General features: G+C 32.9%; 3 protein-coding genes across 5 annotated transcripts; 2 read left to right on the top strand and 1 right to left on the bottom strand.

Annotated features, from left to right (window-relative positions):
• Nucleotides 1–755: 755 nt before the first annotated feature.
• Nucleotides 756–23,263, top strand: Pef (penta-EF-hand domain containing protein peflin). 3 transcript variants are annotated; one of them, XM_088242226.1, is made up of 4 exons: nucleotides 756–1,032; nucleotides 15,887–16,058; nucleotides 19,423–19,566; nucleotides 20,006–23,263. In XM_088242226.1, exons 1-4 carry the CDS (start codon nucleotides 1,021–1,023, stop codon nucleotides 20,230–20,232), a joined length of 555 nt encoding a protein of 184 aa, XP_088098352.1. In that variant the 5' UTR covers nucleotides 756–1,020; the 3' UTR covers nucleotides 20,233–23,263. The 3 variants fall into 3 exon arrangements, with proteins under 3 accessions (XP_088098352.1, XP_088098344.1, XP_088098361.1); XM_088242218.1 differs by having other exon boundaries at nucleotides 771–1,032; nucleotides 15,875–16,058; XM_088242235.1 differs by lacking the exons at nucleotides 756–1,032; nucleotides 15,887–16,058 and adding an exon at nucleotides 16,100–16,773.
• Nucleotides 3,090–12,414, bottom strand: LOC148284299 (putative ATP-dependent RNA helicase DDX43). Its single transcript, XM_088242210.1, has one exon. It carries the CDS (start codon nucleotides 11,241–11,243, stop codon nucleotides 10,110–10,112), a length of 1,134 nt encoding a protein of 377 aa, XP_088098336.1. The 5' UTR covers nucleotides 11,244–12,414; the 3' UTR covers nucleotides 3,090–10,109.
• On the top strand, nucleotides 12,681–23,263 carry LOC148284297 (uncharacterized). The gene is made up of 3 exons (XM_088242176.1): nucleotides 12,681–16,058; nucleotides 19,423–19,566; nucleotides 20,006–23,263. The coding sequence occupies exon 1, from the start codon at nucleotides 12,881–12,883 to the stop codon at nucleotides 15,689–15,691; it is 2,811 nt and encodes a 936-aa protein (XP_088098302.1). The 5' UTR covers nucleotides 12,681–12,880; the 3' UTR covers nucleotides 15,692–16,058; nucleotides 19,423–19,566; nucleotides 20,006–23,263.
• Nucleotides 23,264–23,409: the final 146 nt, after the last annotated feature.

The raw sequence follows: 23,409 nt of genomic DNA, 5'->3' as shown, positions 1-23,409 counted from the left end.
TCAATTATCTTCCAAATTACACGTTTTCAGAATAGATTAAAGTTATCTTTATTTTCTTTCGGGCTTTAAATTCATTTAGTTTTAATTTAAATAACATTATCATGACGGGGATTTAAAAATAAGGAAACACATGGCGAATTAACTTCTATACCACATATCTGATATGGCACCAGGAAGACGCGAACTTTCATTAAATCTCATGTTTCCGTTCGGCGGATGTTCCCGCTTCCTCTAAGTTAGCGGAGAGACGGACAGCTTCCGTCTATTAATACGCGCGAACGCGGAACTTGATTTTAACAGCCTCCGAGATAATCAAATCTCATCTATCTCATCCGATTTTGAGTGAAATCTACCGAATTTGATCGAAATTCTACCGATTTTTAAAACGTTGCCATTTTTTCATGGGTTTTTTAATTAATTATTTGTCCCCAATATAGGCAATCCACTTATAAATGAATAAATCAAACACTCGCTTTTTTTAATGTTAGCAGATCACTTAATAATAAGGAAATTGTACCCGGAACTCTCCGTGTGTCAGGCAAGCCTCAGCAATTACTCCAAGGGGGGCACCATTTGGTTGGGTTTTTAACAAATCCACTTGCATGTTTAGCGAAATTTTGTAATGAAAAAAGGTAGGGAAATTTTCATACATCCCCTTCCCCCCACTGCCCCCTCCCCAACGACAATGAATCTACCGATTTATTTTTCTGTATCTACCGATTTTTGCATGATGAAAATTGGCAACGCTAAACGCTACTGTCGAGCACAAATTTTGAGTCAAGTCAATCTGTGGTCAATCTGAGTATTTTAATAATAAAGTCGTATTTACCGAAATCAAATGTAATCATCCCTCCTTGAAAAAATACACTTTTGTTTTTTTTGTGCTTAATATTGCCTATTTGATTCTTAAATTTGAAGGACTCTATTAAATAAATTAAAAAACAGTTCAAATAACATTGTATTTGAGTGTCATAAAGCTGCATTTTTTATCAATTTGATAAACGACATATAGCTTCGGAGATGGCTTATAATGTAAGTATTATTCATATCTTTCATTTATCAATCATACCCTTTCCACGCCAGTTTTATTTAATTTAATTTGATGTTCTTAAAAGTCTGTTTTATGCTCTATAAACATTTTCGTTGTCATTTTCACATCGCGCTTGACTGACAGCTGTCATCAAAAATATTATTTTGAACAAAACCATTTTTTCCTATTATTTTATCCAATTATCTTTAAAAAAAACATTATATGAAACAAATAATGTTACGAAAATATTCGATAAAATGAATAATTTAACAAAGAATTCTAGAAAGCGTATTATTCCGATTTTAGCTTTGAAGTCTTGCTGCTATTTAATTTTTAAGAATAACTATTTAAAATTTAAATAATTATGCCAGAAACTCGCAGAAAAGCTATGTAGTTGGGCTATTCGTTATTTATTTCTGTCGATAATTCTCACTCTTTGTTTCTTTCCTTAATATGCTTATTCCATAAATATTTTATTTATTTTTCTCAGTATCATTTTTGTTGTTTAACATTCCTAATGTATAAACCAAGCAATATATTCGGTTAAATCCTAATGTCTACACAGTTTTAATCAGTGATCATAAATTAATTTTGTTTTTTTACTTTTAATCTCTTCGGCAAAAAGTATACTAAGTAGCTTTGAATTTAATAAAATTATAGTCTATTTAAAAAGTAAAATCCCTTTCTCTCAATACAATTTTTTTATTTATTGTTGGTTAACAGTAGAATTACATTTCAATACAAATGGTAGCCAAAAATAATAACAATAGATATACATTTTCATTTATTTTTAATTGTATTGCATATAAAATGAACTTGCACAGTACAATTATGACACACTATAATTAAAATTAACGACTTTGAACTTTCATTCAATCTGTTGGATTTTCATTATAATTAAGTACGATAAAATTCGCATATCAAATCGCAACACTAGAATTGTTCAGTCCTAATTTTGGAAATACTAATTTAGCGTTTTATAATACTTTGGGCCGTATCCAAAGAAACAATATTTTAATACAAATGTTTGTTGGTCATGTTCTAAATTGTATTTCCTTTTAGTTAGTATTTTTATTGTATTTATTTTTTAAATATTAAGGTTGAATACAACTAGGTAACTTCAAAATTAGTATTTTTGAGTTACCCACTAAGAACAAATATTTTTGTCTTCTAAATTTGTTGCAACACAGAGGAAAAACATTTTGGAGAAGGGAATATAGTAGTCCCTTCTCAGAAATGTTTTCCCTCTCTGTTGCAACAAATTTAGACCTAAATAACTCCCTAGGGAAAAAATCCAGCCTATCTACAAACATTTGGACATACTCAAAACTTTGTTGATTTTTATTTTCCTCCATGAATGCTGCAAATAGGCAAGTCGTGATTTGATTATCTGATTTTATTGAATGACTTTTCTATTTATAGCAGTCATGGAGCAGGATAAAAAAAATGTGTTTTTAGTGGGTAACTCACAAATGCTGATTTTGAAGTAACTTGGTGTAGTAATTACCCCACGATGTATTATATATATATATGTTTTCACATCTTCATTTATTAATGTTTTCAAAAGCGTTTTAGGCACATATATGTAAAAATAACCTAAATAAAATGTATTGGATAATAGGATCTCACCATAGAACCATCCTAGATAGTATGAAACTGTAAAAGTGAAGTGATCTTTAGTAAAAAGCTTGAAAACCACATGCTCTCTGTATAATTTATATAAACTCTTGGAATCTTTTGACAAAATAGTTCTTTTTTTTCATATTGCTTAAAACAAATTTTCTAGATGGTTCAGAATAAATTTCTGAGGTATCTTTACTTAAGGGAGTGCGGATATTATCCGTGGTTGTACCTGTCTGACTTCATACTGGGAATGCTTGGCTACAATAATTTGAAGAAAAGAAGAAATGCATACTTGCTTATGTATTTTTTGATTGATCCATGGTATTACGATCAACATGGGTGTATTGGAGAGTATTTTTCTTTATGTTCCTAAGGACTACCTTAGACATAGACAGCTTAAGCTGTTTTATCTTCCTGCTTGCAGAACCAACCTGCCGATGGTAATGCCAGTAGGAAGAGCAACGTCTTTACTCAACCGTATCTCTTCGGATATCAACATCTTTCATATTAGCGAAAAAAAGTTCAGAGAGGAAAGCATTCTTTCTCTATAATTGCTGGGTATTTTTATTTTACCATCTTTGTATATTTAAATTTTAGTATGAATTTTTTTTGTGTTATGTATGCATTGAAATATTTTGTAATGTACATAAACGTTTATAAAATAATTAAATAAAATTAAATTTATTTCAACAGAGAGGGAACACATTTTTGAGAAGGGAATATGGAAGTCTAGGCATTTACAGGGCTTATGACCTGTCATTGGCTGGTTTAAGTGGCCACTTTACACACTGTGTAACATTCACCATTCTGCCCATGTTTGAACATCCACATTTCCTCAACTCTTCCATCTGTTGACTTTTGTGAAGTAAAAGAGCTGAAACCTTTATCACGTGGGTGAGATTCATCCGGCTGAACCAAATCACCTACTAGGCAACGCCTGAAAACAATTTTCCAATTTTTATACTTCTTTTCCCTCTCTGTTGAAATAAATTTAAATATGAACAACTCCCTAGGGAGGAAATCCAGCCAGTCTGCAAGCATTTGGACATAATCAAACATTGTTGAAATAAAATTAAATTTAAACATTACAAAAATGGTGTTAAGCATAAAAAGATCTAAAATAGATAATTCCCAGGATGATTAAATTAGTCAAAATCACTGTGTATCTATCTGCATGGGAAAAAATCGATTTTAAACAACCTTATTGCATTATTTTACTCCTAGTAATCAAATGCAACTAAACCTAGTCTATTGTTTAAAATAAAGTTATTAATATGAGTCTTCCCGATGAAAGCATAGATTGTGTTGGGAACTAAATTCAATTAAATAAGGTGAAATTTTATTAACACTTATAATAGGCAGTCACCTTGGTGTAATGGCAAAGATGCTTGTCTCATGCATAGGGTTTGAAATTTCTGACTTGACTTTTTCATCATTAGAAATTTATTTTCTCAACGGTTTTTTTTTTTAAATTTGGGAATGAATGTTAATCTGATGGGTCCAGCGCCGCGATTATAAATGCTATCTTCATCGGTACATATCGAGACGGTATAAACTCATATCGATATTCTTGTACGAAAATGTGTACATTTGTATGAAAATTCAAAGTATCTTCATAGGTAACATGTTAAGAAAAGAAAAAAATGTAAACAAATTCTATTTTTCATACTGAAAACCTAATTTTACTTTGTAGATAAAGTTTAACTTCCCATTTGAATACTGACCCTGGTCTGGACTGTAGGGAAGGTGGTTTAGTATTCGGAAGCCACATTTGTGAACAGCAGTCGATGCAACATTGCTCTTGTACACGGGCGCATTGTCCTGGAGAAGCAAACATCTTTGGTCAATTTTCCTCTCATTTTCTGCTTCAAAGTTTCTTTTAACTCCTCTAGTAGTTAACATAGAATGTTTTGGCTATAGTGACATCATTTTTTGTGTAGTCAATCTGCAGGATATATATATCCCAAAAAACCATGAACTTCTTAGGGGGTGGTGAACCCTTTTTATGCTACTGCATGAAATGTTGTTTCAATTCAGGCTCATAATGATGAACTCATGTTTTGTCTTCCTTAACAATCTGATCAAAAACATTATCTTTATTGTCTCTGAGTAGGACTAAAAAATCGCAGGAACTCTCAATGTGCCGTCGCTTTTGAAGCGGTGTAACCATTCTCGGCACCTATCTTGCACTAACCTTTGACATACCAAGATGATGATATATAATTCACAAAATACATAAATATGATAGTCCTACTATTTTTGTTGGCTGTTGTTCTTCAAACGGGCTTACTCTGATACATTTTTAAAAAATAAAGTGACTTCAACAGGCCGCCCGGGCTGGAGGTCGTCTTCAATTGACTCTCTGTTATCTCTGAAAAGACTATATTATTTTTTTAAATACTGCTGGCATCTCTTTCAAAACTATATGCTGAAAATTCAGTTTAGTGAGAAATTTAAAGACGGACCGAATTAAAATTTTATCCATACTTGATGTTTCCGGATTCAGGCATAACTTGAAAATTATATATCTAGTTTAAGTCAATACTTGGTATATATACAAGTGATGAATCACACTATTTGTTCATGTGTATAAGAACCCCCTACCCCCCTGGCCAACCACTAAAAGGGGAAACACTAAATTAATAATATTGCAGTGTTGAGTATTCAAATGTAGTTTATTTCTATGTATATATAAAATGTAAATAAAATTTCAATGAGGAAGTTTAGTGCAACAGGATATTGGATATACAATGTTTTTTTCTTACGTGCGGTAAAAATTAGAGCGTTTAATTGTATGGCAATGTTTCTCAAAAATGTATGAAAAAGTTAATAAAACTGATTTTGATAAAAATTTACCTTTTTGAATGACATCACTAGTTCTCCGAAATCAACTAATGACAGAGTGTTGTGATACATTTCCGCCAACCCACCAATCAAGACAACTCACCCAGGAGTAATTTTAAAAAATGATCATAATTTTTTTTTTTAATTTTGGCTAAATTTGATAGTATTAACAAATATATATATTTTTTAAAACCAATGAACATCCTCATTGGAATATTGACTTCACATAAGAGTGTCATCTTTGATCATCTCATCAACTTAAAAATACCTTTCTGGCAAATAAAAAAAAAAAACATCATATTTTAATGTTGTATATAATATATGTACAATATCTTTAAAATTAAGTGTTTTTTTATTTTTTTTACATAGGAGCACTCATGCAAATAAACTTAAATATGATAGTGTATTTATCTTAACAGGTGGTAATTTTTAATCAATCAAAATTTTCATGAACGGGATTATATCTCAAAAAAATAAATAAGAAAATAAAAGTTACAAATTGTATTGTAATCTATAATATTTAGTCCAGATAAAACTTTTTATACTTTTCTTTACAAAAATACATTATAGCAAAGGATATTCAGCAGTGCAATTCTGAATGCTCAGAGAGGATAATAAGTAGGTAAATTACATGCTAGCAATGCTTTCTCTGCTCCCTAAAGAACATTCAGAATCGCACTGCATGGATTTTTTTTTGTTTTTGATACGTTTGCTATTTTTTTTTATTTATTCACGAAACATACAGTATTCCGGATATAGCCGCCAGTTCAATTGACTTTTGGTAGTGAAAATATGTTTATAGCTAAAACTGAAGTTATTATACGATAGGAGCAGATATTGAGTCCCTATAGAAAACACAGTCAGCTGTCCCAGTATGTTAGTTTAATAATATTTACTTCAAACCATCAACTATGGCTCAATTGGAAGTGAAATATCCCAAAAAATAAGAAAGTCATGATAGATCTTATGTGAAAAAAAGTGTTTGAGAATGTGATAACTAAGTATTCTAATTAACATTTCAATGAAATACAATTATTTTTAATATAACAGAACTAATAAAGTAGTTATATGTAAATGTAAAAATCTTTAAATTTTTTGTTTACAAGCACTAGTGAATTAAAAAAGTTTTTTGTACAAAATCTAGTTTACTTATAAGCCAATCGATAGTAATTCTGATTGAAAAATAATGGCTTTGATCTCAAACAACATACATTATTATAAATGCAGTGATAAATATACCTATAAAATATATTTTTAAAAGGGTGAAATAAAAAAATCCAATAGACGTCCCAGTTTTATGGCAGTATTTGGTTTTTACTGCTGACAACATAAATATTTCATTAAATGTGATGGGGGATGCGCAGGACTACATCGAGTTTTTGACAAAAAAAAAAATTGGCTCAACTTTACTTGAACTTTAAAATCTGCTCGCCATTATTTGTGACATTTTATTTCCTAAGAACAATAACAGTACAGACATGGCAGTCATCAAGATAAAACTGCGTGGGAATTGTTAGTTGTTCCGGACGTTAGAGTATAACTACCAAAAATGTAACTTTTCAGGAGAGGATTATTTAGTTACTGAACTTATATTTTGCAAAATGGATTATTATTACTGATCACTTCATCTGTGTGACCACATTCGATTAATTTGTACAAACAACATCAATATTTAATGATCGCCGATTTTCAGCCAAAACAGAAATTCGGCATCTGTTCTAGTTTCGGCCAAAAACCGAAACTTATTTAAATATGTATGTTAAAAGTCACTTCAAAACGCCAAAAATTAGGTGTTTTTATAGTTAAACCTTACGAGTTCTATAAAATAAATGTTAAATGAATTAAAGGCATAAACTTAATAATTACATTTGTTTATTTTTAGAGCTTTGGTTGGTTCGTTGTTATGTTATATATGACAGTTACAATATTTTGAGTATGTCCAAATGTTTGTAGACAAAATACTGGATTTCACCCCCTGGACATACTCAAAATATTGCAATAAAACCAACTGGTCCAAGAAGTTTAAAATTTGGAAAATTGTTTTCAGGCGTTGCCTAGTATGTGAAATAACTTAATCAGATGCATCTCTTCGCAACAATAAAGGTTTCAGCTCTTTAACTTCACTTAAATAAACAGATGGAAAATTTTGAAGAATATGGATGCTCAAACATAGGCAAAATGGTGAATGTTACATAGTGTGTAAAGTGGCCACTTAAACCAGCCAATGACATATCATAAGCCCTGTAAATGCCTAGACTTCCATATTCCCTTCTCTAAAATATTTTAATCTTACATAGCAATTCTTCAATGTACGCTGTAGGAACTATAAATTCATAACTATAGAACAAATCACAAAATTTTACACAGCCTAGTTTTTATTCTGTATGTTCGACAATGGTAATACAATAACTAATTATTTGAACGGATAACAATCCAATATCTCTAATTGTGCTTATTTTCCACCCGAGTACAGCCGAACTTAATCCGACACATACTGACAGCAGGTTTCGGCTGAGCCAAAGTTTCGGCCGAAACCGCAGCTGTAACTCACTTTAGTGGCCGAAACATTGGTCCGTCACTTTTACTACACCAACCGATAAAGATGGGACAGAAATCAGTCTACTTATACTACTAGAATTAATTTTTACTATTTGTACCACTCGATGAATGATAAAAAAAAATGAGTCAAATTAGTTTTTTTATGTTTTGAGTAGTTTATACCATTGATGCAGCCATACACACTGAACATTTTCTCTGTTTTACTGTTAAGTCCGCCCTTCAAAGATATATCAGTAATAGATCTTTAGTCCATCAAATGAGAATTAATATGAAGTCGGTTATATTCAATAGGCTTGTATTTACAGAAATTCTGCCATATCTGAACTGTATCTATGATTTTTTTTGTAAGCAAATAATTACTTTTCAAATCTAATACAAATTCACGTGTGATTTGTTAAAAGTAGAATGACAAAAAAAAGTGAAATTAAATAAAAACGTTAGTAAACTTGAATTTATTTTAAATAAAACACTTTGTAAATTTACCACACAAGAGTTTAATACATTATAACTCAACTAGTTTCGGGGAATCAGTATTACCCATCATATATATTTACATTTATTTTTTAGTTTATATTTACACCTGAGTATGGGTAATACTGATTACCCAAAACTAGTTGTGTTATAATGTATTAAACTCTTGTGTGGTAAATTTACAAAGTGTTTTATTTTAAATAAATTCAAAATGTTTTTCCACAAAGTAAATGCTGAAATAATAAATAATATAATTGATAAACTTTTAATCAAATATTAATTGAAACAATTATACTGGTTGCCGGTTTTTAATTTATTATTTATATATAATTAATGCTTTTTTTATGGAAGTTTTAGAAGATTTTTCTTCAATGTGTTCAAAGAACATTATTTTTTTTAATATTTCACATTAATAGAACCGAACAAAAATAAAACAATGATTTTCTTAAATAAATAAAAAGTAATGATCGACATTCGAGTGTTTGGAGAAATCAATATGCTTTCGCTAACATAGAGTGTTTATGTAAAATACGAAGTTTTTTATTTTTCAAAAAGATTATTTCTAGAATTGAAATTATGTGTATCAAAAACTTCAAGCAAAAAAATTCACATTAGTTTGTACCAAACAGTGAAGTTAAACATTATGTTAAGTTAATTAATGATGTTATTACATAAAAAAAATATTAAAGCTAACATCGTGCTATCACAGAAACAAAAGATATTTCATAAACATTAAGTATGTAGCGATTAAAAACTATTTAATTATAATCTCTACGGCCACCCCTTCCACCCCCCCTGTATCCTCTACCTCCTCCCCTGCCGCGACCACCAGGCTCAGGATTTTCTAGCATTTTTTTTTTATACCTCTCGGCCATACTAACAAGTTCACGTGGTACCATTTGTCCAGCTTCGCTTAAAATGCCAATCAAACCTTCTGCCTTGGACCAGTCATGGCGGCTTACATATGTTATAGCTTTTCCAGTTCGACCGGCACGTCCAGTTCTGCCGACCCGATGTACAAATTCCTCCATATTGTGTGGGAAATCAAAGTTCAATATATGAGTAATATTTTCTATGTCTAAACCTCGACTCGCTATATCTGTAGCAATTAAAATATTAACAACGCCAGCCCGCATATCTTCCAAAGCTTGCTCCCTATCGCATTGTTCTAAGCCACCGTAAATACTCTGATAATTGAAGCCTAACAATGCAATGTCTGCTGATATTTGTATAGCTGTAGTCCTTCGACCACAAAATACAATAACCTTATCATCAGGATCCATCGATTTTAAGAATTCTACAAGTATTTCAAATTTTTCTTCCATGTTATCATTCACAAACACTATTTCTTGTGTCACCGTATGTACAGCAGCTAAGTCTAAAGACCCGACCACTACCTGCACAGGATTCTTCATATAACTCTGTCCCAATCTCTTAACTCCCTCTGGCCAAGTAGCTGATGTCATTATTGTTTGCCTAGTTGGTCGGATCTTCAAAAGAGACACTCGGATCTGTGGTCCGAAACCCATATCCAACATCCTGTCGGCCTCGTCAAGCACCAAGTACGTTATCGCTTCCACATTCAGGTGACCAGCGCGCACCAAGTCATTGAGTCTTCTATTTGAACACCTTTCGCTACCACATCGATCTGGTCACGTCTACTAACTCCCCCGTAAATGCAGACTGCCTTGTAGCCTTTGTACTGATATTTGTTAATCTCTCTCTCTATCTGAAGAGCCAACTCCCGAGTAGGAGCTAGTATCAGAACGTTGGGTCCTTGGCGCTCTTCTACTGGAGTAGGTTGGTTGTCGATATGAATAAGTGCGGGTAACAAGAATGCTAGTGTTTTTCCTGTTCCTGTTTGCGCTATCCCGATAAGATCTTGGCCGCCCAAAAGTACCGGCCACGCTTGACCTTGAATGGGTGAAGGCTTGGTAAAATTTTGTTTCCTTATTTCTTCTAGTATCTCAGGATAAGCTGAAAACGCTTGCTCGAATGTATGAACAGGATTAGGTATCTTGGGTATTTCGACACTACTATCATCGTATATACGTTCTACCGTAATATCGTAATTAATTTTTCGCCACTTGGTAACATCACTTTCTGACATTCCAGCAATCTCCGGATCTTCCTGATAAAAGTTCTTCAGAATAGGAGGAAGAGTTGCCCAGTGAGCCTCTTGAGCCCTGATGCTCTCTTCGTGGAGTGTTTTCCAGTCTATAGCACCCTCTTGCGGCTCTGTGTAGGAATCATTATAATTGTCTTTTTTATTTTCGTGCACATACCTTTCAGGTCCTGCATAATTCACAAAATTGTACTCAGATTTTTTTTCTCCAACCAAATTTTCTATTAACTCACGGGCTTTGATTTTTGCTTGTTCACTTCCAATCAGAGAGACCATAGTAATATCTGGACGGTCGTAACATTTGTCTATTTTAAGTTTGGCTTGGCTTTCACTTTCTATTTCTCGTATTTTACAGCCGCCTTTGCCGATTATCTTACCCACTAAACTTGAATTCACTTCAATTTTTTCCGCATTTTCTGATTCACTATCATTGTTTCTCTTGCGCCAGTCCGTTTTAACGAAGGTTTGTTTCTTGATAAACTGTTGGTTGCCAATATTTTGATAACTTTTTCTGTTTTCACCATAGCGTCCGTTGGAAGTTGTCGGAGTTATGGGGATCCCGTCGTCACTATTCCAACCATCGTCGGCCATGATATATTTTTATTTTATAGAATTTTTAACAAAACTTTGGACGAAACACAAAACTTTGAAATCATTTATTTTCCCACGTGTTTGTTGTTGTTTCAGTAACAAAAGCAACAACACAAGGATATTATTTACTAACCGTCGTAACTGAATTTAGTATTTTTTGTTCCACTGAAAACTGAAAACAATATGAACACCAGAGTGAACACAGCTCGTTGTGCGTCGTCACTGTCAGAATATTATATTTTATAATTTACAATTCAGTAAAACTACAAATTACTATTATTGACCAGTTGGTATTCTGCAGGTGCCGGTGTGCAGAGATTATATATTATAGTATAAAGTATAAGATTATACACCCGGTGCGGTGTTGACACATTCTTGAGAATTGAATTTAATCTATGGTTTACGTCAAGTCTTGTGACATCTTCAAATTCCCATTGGTCGCAAAAATGTAACTACTATAACTACAGACTATAAACTACCATAAACTCAAACTTACTTTTTTTTTAATGCGGTAGATTTCTTGCATAAAAATAAACACACAATAATGGAGCCGAAATTCTTCAAACTAACTGGTTACGTAAATCAAAATGACCAACGAAAGAAACCATATGTAACTGAAAAGCCTTGGTTTTCCAAAGTTATTTTGAACAAGTTTGAGACATCATCCATATGCAGAATGTGCATTGGGCACTACTGTAAGCTGTAATGGTTCTCACCTATGCAGAATCCATGTCTGAGACTCTGCCATGTGCGAATGTCAGCTTGAGGAGGAATATTTAAACCATGTTTTTTTTGGATGCCCCATAAATTATTGTTATCCTGAGTTCCTATCCGACCTCTCTGATATCAACATCCCATTCCCTATTCATATCCTAACTCTCCTGTCCCCCCCCAATAAACAAGGTAAATTCTGGTAAATACCAATGTAAGTTTTATGTAAATATCTAGTTATGAATGGTATCAAATTGTAAATATGTTATATGTAAATATGTTTATGGTAATTAATATTAAATGCTAACACACTAACTTGTATATAGTACTAATTTATCAAAAACTCGACACTGGGTAGAACACCTCAGTAAAGAGGTGAAAAACCCAATAAAAAATACGAAGAAGTAATGAGATTATCATTATAAGAATTAAAATGGCACTATATAAGTTATCAACAAAAAAAAACTAAAACACTAACTTAAAAAAGGGATCAAATTGGGAAGCCAAGCCAACTGATTCCTATATTTTCGCTTTGGCAAAAAAGCGAAATTGAAATTAAAATAATAATACTAATAAATGTTTTCAATCAGAGAAAAAGTGTGAATTTTTACAAATTCGTTTTTATTTATGAGGTGGACAAAAATAAGTACCGAGTTATTTTCTTGTGGGCATGCTTTTTTGGTATTATTAGTTGGTAGCGCCGAACGGCCGAACACAAGCTATTGTCAAAATGGCTGTCTCTTCGATTTGTGGGTTGTCGTGCACCTGAAATAAAATATTTGTTTCTACACGTAAATCGCTCGATAAAGACTCTTTAAATACAGTTTATAAAAATATTTGTCCCCAAGTGTACTACTGGCTACAAAAATGATTATGCAGTTTCATCTCCTAAAGTTTAATGAGCGTATGAGCTAACAAGTGTTAAGATGGGCTTCCATTGTCTATTGTGGTTTTTGGCGCTACCGTTTTGGAACATTAATTTTGTATTTGCATTAATTGATTGTCCTTTCGGATGCTCGTGTCTCGCAACTCACGTATCCTGTTCGCAGGGAAATTTATCTGGACTTGTCGATAAGTTACCGTCCTGGGTGGAATCATTGGACCTCAGTTCTAATAAATTGAAAGATGATTATAGCTGCAATTTATCTCATCTTAGGAATCTGTCTGATCTGAAGCTGAGCAAAAATTTATTCACCTCTATACCATCCCTGGGGTTTCTAAAGACCCTGCGAAAACTGAGTCTATCCCACAACCATATTCAGAATATCGCATCTGAATCTATCTTATCATTACCGGCATTAGAAGACTTGAATTTGAACAATAACAACATTGACAAATTAACTCCTTCTCTATTCCCCGCAAACAATAGAATAAAAACATTGCATCTAACCAATAACAAAATAAAGGTAATTCTAAGCGACGCTTTTAATAATTTGACAAATCTCGTCAAGCTTAAGGTGAATAAGAATAGGTTGACACGTTTACCGAAATCTTTATTTTACAACCAAACGGCCCTGAATGTGCTAGAGCTCAATGAAAACTTATTCCTGGAGATGGAAGGTCTGATATTTCAGGGTCTGGAAAATTTGGATACATTAAAGCTCCGAGGTAACAAAATTAAACACCTGAGAGATGCAGTCTTTTATGGGTTGAAATCCATTACATTGTTACAGTTGGACAAGAACGTAATATCTGCTATCTCCAAGGGTTGGCTTTACGGTTTGGACTCCCTCACTCATTTATCTGTGTCCTCTAACGTAATAGTGGCCATAGACCAGGGCTGCTGGGAGTTCAATGGGCTCTTGGAGGAACTTGACTTATCTAATAACAACTTGGAGACTATCAACGGCCATACTTTTGAGCATCTGTCCAATTTGAAGAGACTGAATTTAGATAATAATAGAATATCGACAATCGCAGAAAATGCTTTCAGCCGTATCCCAGCGTTGGAAGTGTTACAACTATCTCACAACCAAATATCTTGGACAGTCGAAGATATGAATGGTCCATTTCAGCGTCTAGTTAACCTCCACAAATTTTCACTGGCTAACAATCACATCAAATCCATCAGCAGCAAGGCATTCTTAGGACTCGCTATGCTGACTTCGCTAGATTTAAGCAGCAATAATATTACTTCGCTGCAGGAACACGCTTTCGACCCTTTACAAAACTTAAGAGAGCTCCATTTGAACACTAGCAGCTTATTGTGTGATTGCAATCTACGGTGGCTAACTTTGTGGCTTCAAAATCTCGCTCAGCCGAACTCAGTTAAAGCCGTCTGCGCATACCCAAATTCTTTAAGAAACAAACCCCTATTCAATCTAAACAGAGAAAATTTCACTTGTAAGGATTCTCCAAAACCGCGCATTTTGGAACACCCCAAGACTCAGTTGGCCATCAAGGGAGGCACATCTCACCTCCACTGTAAAGCTGTCTCCACAAGTAATGTACAAATGGTCTTTTTGTGGAAGAAAAACAACGTCAACATCTCCAATCCAATAGTAAAAGAATCCATATTAGATTCCGAAGAACACACTTTACAAGCCCATTCGGAGTTGTCTATTCCCAATATTACTAATTCTGATTCTGGTAAATACCAATGTATTGTGTCAAATAGTTTTGGCACAACATATTCTCAAAGGTGTCGAATAACCATCGTAATATTTCCCAAGTTCATAAAGAAACCGTTGAATATAACGGTAAAGGCCGGAGAAACTGCCAAACTGGAGTGTGCTGCTAGTGGAGAGCCAGCCCCGCAGATCGCCTGGCAGAAGGATGGAGGGAACGACTTCCCGGCCGCTCGAGAGCGTCGCATGCTCTTCATGCCCGCTGATGATGTTTTCTTTATCGTGAACTCTAGTATTTCCGATATGGGGGTCTACAGCTGCAAGGTTCAGAATCCTGCTGGAGCCATTACATTCAATGCGAGTTTAACTGTTTTGGAAGCGCCTTCATTTGTAAATGCTATGGTCAATAAAGAAGTTACTGCGGGAAAATCCGTTGTTCTAGAATGCATGGTGTCTGGGTCCCCGAAACCATCTTTAACATGGTTGAAGGATGGTGCTACCATTACAAGAACAGAAAGGCATTTTTTCACCGCAGAAGATCAACTTTTGATTATTGTCGGAGCGTTGCAAACTGACGAAGGTCTTTATGAATGCGAAATTGCCAATTCTCTGGGTACTGTAAAAGACTCGACAAAGCTTAGAGTTTTGCCCCCTGTTATGTCTGTGGGGAATGAAGATATGATGGGCATTATAATTATTACCATAGTTTGTTGCGCTGTCTTGACTTCAATAGTATGGGTAATTTTTATTTATCATACTAGAAAACGAATGAACACACCTGTACCGCAATATACTACCGATTCTCTACAATTAGCACCTTTATCTACCGAGAGTGAATGCCCGGGGACACATATATTCCCCGATAATATTTCAGAAAGATCATCTTGTAAAGATAGCGGTACGGGAGATTCCGCTAAGAGGAGCAGCATGGAAGCAATTCCTGCAGACGGCTACTCTGCCGTGGATTGTCTGACAACTGATCGGATGTTCACGGAACCACCTCGTGTACCGCCTGACGAAGCCCATCGCCTGTTGTCTGCGGCCGCCGGACATCGAGGATCGCACTACTATTACCAATCTAGTCCAGATTGCGCGATTAGCTTCGCTCCGGCTGGCCGTGGCGAAGATTCCAACAGAGACGATCCTAACCGGACATTTCCGTATTCATAGTGATTAAGTAGGAGTGTTGCGAGTGTTTAATTATTACGTCCCGTTAACTCGTGGAACAATAAGTGACACATGCCAACGGGTGGGCAATATAAGACTGATTCTATAATTAAGTATTGTATAAAGCGCTTATGTACATATATACATATTGTAAATAGATAGTGGAGTGATATAGTTCCTAATTAGGCTTGTGAACAGCCAGGATCAGGATACAATGCAGTGGCGAGTGGAGTGCCCCCTGAAGTGATGCAGTGGTTCACCGCGGTGGACCGTGATCGTTCGGGACACATCACCGCCCCCGAGCTACAGGCGGCTCTTGTCAACTCTCAGGGGAAGAACTTTTCAGACACAGCCTGCCGTCTCATGATAGGTATACTTATTTTTGTTACTATCAATATCCAAATGTACCAACACATAACTCAAATGTTCTCCAAAGAAGAGTACACTATACTACTTGGTATACATTTTTTTTTTTATTTCACATAAAACATATTTTTTCTTTTCTATATGAACACCTCACTGGGCATAACCCGTGTCGAGGCATCCATTTACATTATATTTTTTTATGTTATGTTCTAGTACATAATAAATAAATATAATATAATAGATAACACTGTATTGATATAAACATAAAACATAAATAGCAGACATGCAACAATAATTCAATTAAATTCAAGAGTTCAAATAGACTACTGTTTTGGTGGGGTGACCATTTCAAGGCAGTTTTCGGGACCCAAATCCAGAAGCCATTTTTTAACAAATAATTTGAATTTCTGTTTATTTGAATTAAATTTTTAATTAAAAGAGGCAGAGTGTTGTAAATTTTGGGAGCTAGGTACATGTGACTCCTCTGACCAAACGATGTTGTCAGTTTAGGTGGCACAAATAGTTGTCTCTTTTTTTATCTTGTTTCATATACTGTATTATATTTACTCCCTCCATTTTTATGTGTGTGAACGAGAAGTGCCCTAGCGTACAGTTGCCTGACGTCCAGAACACCTACTCGTTCAAATACCTCCGTTGTGGGTGTTCTGATAGGGACCCCGAACAGAGCCTTGAGTACATACTTTTGTGCTATTTCCAAGGTATGCATAGCACTTTAGCTGGCTCCACCCCATTGAATTGATTGAAGGGTACATGGCAAAAATGGGCTTGTTGCATTTTTTATATTTTCGAGATGTTGTGCCTTTTTCTCCTGAATGAGTTCATTAGAACGAAATATTAAAAACTAACAAAATGTGACTCCTCGTCTGATAAATTGAAAGAAAAAAATATTGGGTCACGGCTAGCAAAACAACAGTAAAAAATATGGTATTTGCTGTAATGAGCTAGTTTTTAACATTGAAGAAAGGAGTTTTTTTTAAAATTCTTTATTCGGATAACCAACAGCTACATTTATCATATAGTCTGACTTACTTGCATAACTCCAATTTCAACAAATTATACTGTTTTTTCACCCTCCTGTAAAATTTTTATTTTTGGAGATTTGAGTTTTGCAAGTTAGTCAGACTATATGTAAAAAACAAATTACAAATAAGCCAATTACAGGTTTTCACGAGTAGCACCATGGTAAGTTAAAATTCTCAAACTTGATAATCTGTATCGATTATTACGAATTATTTCGAAAGCAAACACCGTCATTAAGATTATTCGCAAATAAATTTATGTTTAATGGTGTCGTTTTGTTGTTGATTTTGTTTTTAAATTTATTTTGAAGCAGAGGTTTTTATTAGTTAATTAATTAACTAGTTTTGCCTTGAACTGACTGTCTCACAAATAAAGTTTTTTTTTGCTCCTGCAAAATTCATTATCCCGTTTTTGCCATGTACCCTTCAATTAAGACGATACTTTCCTTCAATCTCTAGTACTGTCCGTCTACAGTAAAATTTTATGTTTTTTAAATATAAAAAATGAAATATTTGCATTCATGATTTTCACAAAAATTTATATTTTGGGACCATTTTCTTTTGTAAATAACAGTATTAGAAAATGGGAAACAAGTTGTGGTAGAGCGGGATTCGGACCTCCTAATCCGGAGTCTGCAATACCGTTAAGTATTTCTAATTTAGTATAATCTTCTGGGACCTTGGTTTATATCCGAATAGCTTTAGTTTTTTAATTAATTAACATTGTCTTTTGATTCCCTGTAAAACCTGCATTACCGCGTAACCTGTTTTTTTTTTTTACAATGTTTTACTGAAATAAATTTGTTTTAGGGACTAAGAGCCGTTAAGTTTTAAATTTTTGTTACTCTAAATAATGACAGTTTTTCTGATATTCCAGCGGTATTTTTGATTGATTAAAATTGTAAGTAATATATTAACAGAATGCTGAAATTTGGTAGTTCTAACTGTAAATCGTCAATAATTCCAACTGATATGAGTCTATTGATCAGTTTAATAAGTATCATTGTAAAATGCATCTTTAGTTATATAAGTGTAGTAATTCTATATGTAAAATGGTCTAATAATTTATTCTAAATAAAGGCTAGTTGTGAACAATTCGCACCCCCAGAAGTACACTTCTGTAAATCTAAATTTGACTGTTTTAAGTTATGAATGCAGTTTAACAACTTTTTTCTCTTAGAAGAACACTGACATATCTCTATGATTTTTTTGAGCCAGATATACCACGAACTTGAGTATTCTTCAAAATCAATTTAGGAAAATATTGAGAAGTACGGTAGCATCATAATTACTGCAGTGTTCTTCTTATATTTTCACTGTAAACTGAGCAAATACTACAATAAATGGGCATTATAATGTCAATATATATTAAGTTAAGAGCATTGACAAATTTTAAATAGTTTGTTTTTGCTCTCCTGCAAATTGGCCAATTTAGACATACCGCAGTGTACTACTGGGAATGTGATTCATGTATTTATTAACGCTAGCCGGCAACAGTTGGCTTTCGCTGACTGTTACATGCTAGGGACGTTGGCCCTTCGGGCCTCAGTTGATTGATCATGATCTTGGGCACTGTAAAATTTCACCCCTTTGAGCCTCATAATTTATTTTTTGCTATTCGGAGCAATCTAAATTTAATAAAGAAGAATCGGTCATTCAGAATAATGCTACTAAAACCACTCAAAATTTACAGATATAATATATTAAAATCTACAAAAACAAGTTCGATAAGCGATTAACATTGAATAGTGAAGAATCTGCAATTAAAAAAAAATAACAGTCAGCCATCGCCAACTATTACATGCTAGTAATCACCACTGCGAGCCTTAATTTTTATAATTTTTTTTTTCTAATAAGAGAAATACTCAAGTTCTTATTATTTACTCAAATATTCAAATTTTCAGACCATTTCCTAAAAGTCGTAAATAACTTGTTCTGGAAACATGGAAATCGAGTTGTGGTAGAGTGGGATTTGAGCCTCTGACCTTTGGCCCGTAAGTCCAAAATACTACCCCGAGACAACAGTCCTGTTCAAATGTGATGAAATAATGAATCTGTCTCAATGGCCTTATTAAATCGGCCCTACTCATCCTAATTTTACCGGACCGAGTGGATTGACGCGATAAATGTGAAACGGGCCCATACATGACGGACACAATCAATCATTTTTAGAATAAAAATTTATTAACATTTATTATTTTACACCGCATATAAAAAATGTCTGCCTTTAAACATGTCTACATAGAGAAATCTTTTCCCATAAAAATATAGTAGAATATAGGAATTTTTATGTTGATAAATTATCATTATCATTGTTAATATTTCTAGGGATGTTTGATGGTGACCGCTCGGGAACTATTAACATTGAGGAGTTCTCCAAACTTTATACCTACATTAACCAGTGGCTTGGAGTATTCCACACCTATGATCGTGATCAGTCAGGACATATCGAGGAACCTGAATTATCTCAAGGTAATTATTTATTTCATTCAATTTTCAAATTTTTGCATATAACCAACCTTCACCATATTCCGATACCACCAAGGTTGGAATATATCGTGATTTTAAAAATATATCAATGAAAAAAATCTTGGCACCTTTATAATATCCTCATGATGTACCAATACATATTCTTTAAAAAAGGAAGGAAATCCCCGCAGTGCATAGAGAATAAATGCTTTCTAAACAGCAAACATCTTTTATTATTTAAGTGTTTAATAAATCATAAATGAGTACTGTTTTTAAATCTAAAACATAATTTCTGTTCTCCTCGTTATTTTTTGCCGAAGTAAAATTTGTTGATTAATTTAATGAGTTTTCTTGAAATAATCACCCGATTGAAATCTTGATTTTAATCAAGATGAACTCTAATATGAAGTCAATTTATGCAGAAGTAAATGTTTTTTTCTAGCTCTGATGCAAATGGGATTTCGGTTCTCCCCAGAGTTCATCAAAGTTCTGGTAAACAAAAGTGATGTTGTAAATAAAAAAGAAGTATCAGTGGACCAGTTCATCGTGTTGTGTGTTCAGATCCAACGCTTCACCGAGGCCTTCCGCTCTCGTGATACGCAGCAACAGGGAATCATCAGTATTGGCTTTGAAGATTTTTTGAATGTTGCCCTTAGCTGTTCCATTTAAGGCAACTAACATAGGATAATCATAATTTTAGTTGATACATTTGGTATTATTTATCATTCTTATAGTTACATTCGCATGACGCAATAACTTTACATTGCTATTCAATGTTTTTATAAGCTAAGTGTATGGTAAATGCTATGGCTCTATAACTTTTCCTTTGGGTAGCAAAACTAAGTTTTTCTTTTATCGTTGACTTGACCAGACAATTTTTATTTTATTGATTATTATTTGGTAAATTGACCAGTTTATAATAAACGATTATTGGTATCTGTTGGAATAAAAATAAAGAAAAGGTTCAATATTTTGCTGTGTTGATCAATAAAAATTGTTTTCTGAAAAATAAAATCTTTATAAAATACTCATTGGTAATCAAGGTTTTATGTCAATATAATGATAACAAATTGTTAGATTAACAAACTAATAAAAAAACAGTATTTTTACTTTCTTATCTAAAAGATTGATTTTGAATTGTTTGAAATCATATTGCGCGTTAAGTGATTGTATCATTGGAATATTTATTCTTATCAGATTTTATTTGACTTGTATGCAAAGTTTTGTATTTATGTTATGCCATACTATAGGGACATTTACAAAACTTTATTTGTTTACGCAATGAGGAAGTTCAGTGGTTTCTTTTATTTTATTTACTTGTTAATAGACTATTAAACTCTGTACCTCAGAGGCAGACGGATGCAAATCCAGAATTTGATGAAATGACATTTCGATTTCCGTATCCAGTTTATGATCATGTCCATTGATTTTGAAGAAATGTAAGTTTTATAATGAAAGAACCAATGTATTAAGATACTGAAAATACAAATTAATGTTCTGAATTATTAGAAATCACTTAGAGAAAGTAGATTCTTTAGGCTATTGTTGAACATTTTACTTTTGAATTAGCAGCCGCCTAGAGGTACAGAACCAAGCCAAATTATCAGCGTTATGATTTTTTAAAGTTTTGTATTTCTAGAATTACTCCGCATGTGACGTTTCAAGTTCTCTTCGGCTTCTTCTCGGTCAGTTCGCCAATTGGTCACTTGACGTAGCGTAAACTGAAAATCTTTCACAGCTCTTGTCATCGGTTGATTCGTACGAACTTGTGACGTCATTCAAAGTAGTTTGTTTTTATTAAAATATTTTATTTTTTATACACATTTTCAAGAAACTTTGCCGTGTAATTTAATGCTCTAATTTTTACCGCGCATAAGAAAACATTTTTTATATCCAATTTCTCGTGGGGCTAAACTTCCTCATTATGCAATTTCCAACCAACATTGGTTAGCTTTAAACCATGCCAGTTATTTTATATAAAGCTATATGTACAGTTACATTAGTGCTATAGACTATTTATTTTATGAAAGCTTTACTCGGGACTGAGAGCATGTCTATACTTCTTATGATAATGATTTGTTTTGAATTATCCCTATATTCCTTAGCTAGTAAATAGATGTCGTACAGCCTAACCAGAATGATCTGAATATCCATTGTAATAAATAGGACTATGTATTTGTAAATTTCATTGACTCGCATTTATCTTTTAATTTGTAAAACACAGAAATTCTGCGTGGTTATTTGTTATTTATACCTATAATGCTTTAGGCGCCAGTTCACACTAATAAATACTATAGTATTATGTATGTAGTGGAAAATATCTAAAACAAATAATGAAGACAAGATGGTGGTGGTCAGTGCATGGTTTGTTATAAAAATGAAGTTAACTGCAACATCTTCCTTGACCGCAGTTCTTTAATAATTACTCGTTGACAAATTGCACCCCAGCGTTAATTAAATGGCGTATTTTCTTAGCTTAATACAGATTTTGTTTTCTGTCAATATCTCCAGAGTGGGATGCGAGGCAATCACAAAGTAAAATCGACTCTTATCTGGGTATTGAAATTATTACTGTCGATTAAAATATATTGCACTCTTAATTTTATTTTTCAGGTATTGGATACATAAAACACTTATATGTTGTAAATATTAAAATGGTGATTTCTAATTGGTATAAATAATTATTTATTGTTCAGATGGATGTGATCGTATTTGTGAAATATTTGTAATACGTCCCCTTTAGGTATAAAAAGAAAACGAATTCATTTATAAGTATAATATTTTCATCTTATATTTTGTAAACGATGATTATTGCAGCTACCAAATGAAAATGCCTTATTAATACAGCCTACAGAAAAATATTTATATTTAATCAGTGTCTTATTACCTCAATAATTTTAATAGAAATAATTTTTCAAATGGTGTCACTAAATTTATAATACATTTTACATAAATGCCATACCTTTTCTTATAGACTGAAAGTAAGTCAAATAAAACATTGATAAAATAAAGTTTATAAATATATTTTTAAAGAATAGCAGTTAAAATTATGTTCACATATTAAAAACAAATAACTAAGTACTACGGGTGTAACATAACTAACTGAGCCGATATATTAAATTTTGACATATTAAGCATTCTCACCATTTTGTAGATATATTTTTTTAATGCTGTAAATGACAGTATTGTGTTGCCTTATTTAGATTTTTATTTTTGTGAAACGGTTTAATTTGCCATTTTTTCCGGAAGACTGGACTATTTTATTTAAGTAATAAGTAGTATCATATTTTTGTTGAGTGCTTTTTAAAAACAACTCGATTGCTATCATGAAACAATATATGTAGCTAAAAAAATACATAATTTAACTACTGTTTATGAAACATTTTTTACTGCTTACTGATTTTAATTTTTCCTTTACAGCATTAAATTCTTAATATATTTTACTTTTGTTTTTCAATTCTTCGGTTTGTGATTTTAGAATGTATACAATCTACAAAAAAAATGTTAAATAATTATTTTTAAAATTAAAATCACAAGTATCCTGAATTCAGCGAAAGGATTTAGCAAAATCTGCCTGTTTGATTTCTCAAAGGTGAAATACACTATTAATTTTTTATATAATAGCTTGCCTTGTACTGAAAGAATGGTCAATGTTTCATCGTAATTTTTTTTTCAATAATAAAGGGAAATGAGTACCATTTTACTGTATTTTATTTCAAATATAATATTAAGTTCTTATTTCGGATAGTAGTGCAGCCTGTCTGGTGTCAAAAATTCAAGCGAAAAAATTAAAAAAGGAATAGTAAACGAGAAAAAAAATTTGCTAGTTTAGCTTGCTATAATCAT

This window comes from Micrasema longulum, unplaced genomic scaffold, assembly GCF_059751315.1.
Source record: "Micrasema longulum isolate JH-2025_06_02 unplaced genomic scaffold, ASM5975131v1 h1tg000133l, whole genome shotgun sequence".
Taxonomy (NCBI): Eukaryota; Metazoa; Arthropoda; class Insecta; order Trichoptera; family Brachycentridae; genus Micrasema; species Micrasema longulum.
This window is presented reverse-complemented; position numbering and strand designations above follow the sequence as displayed.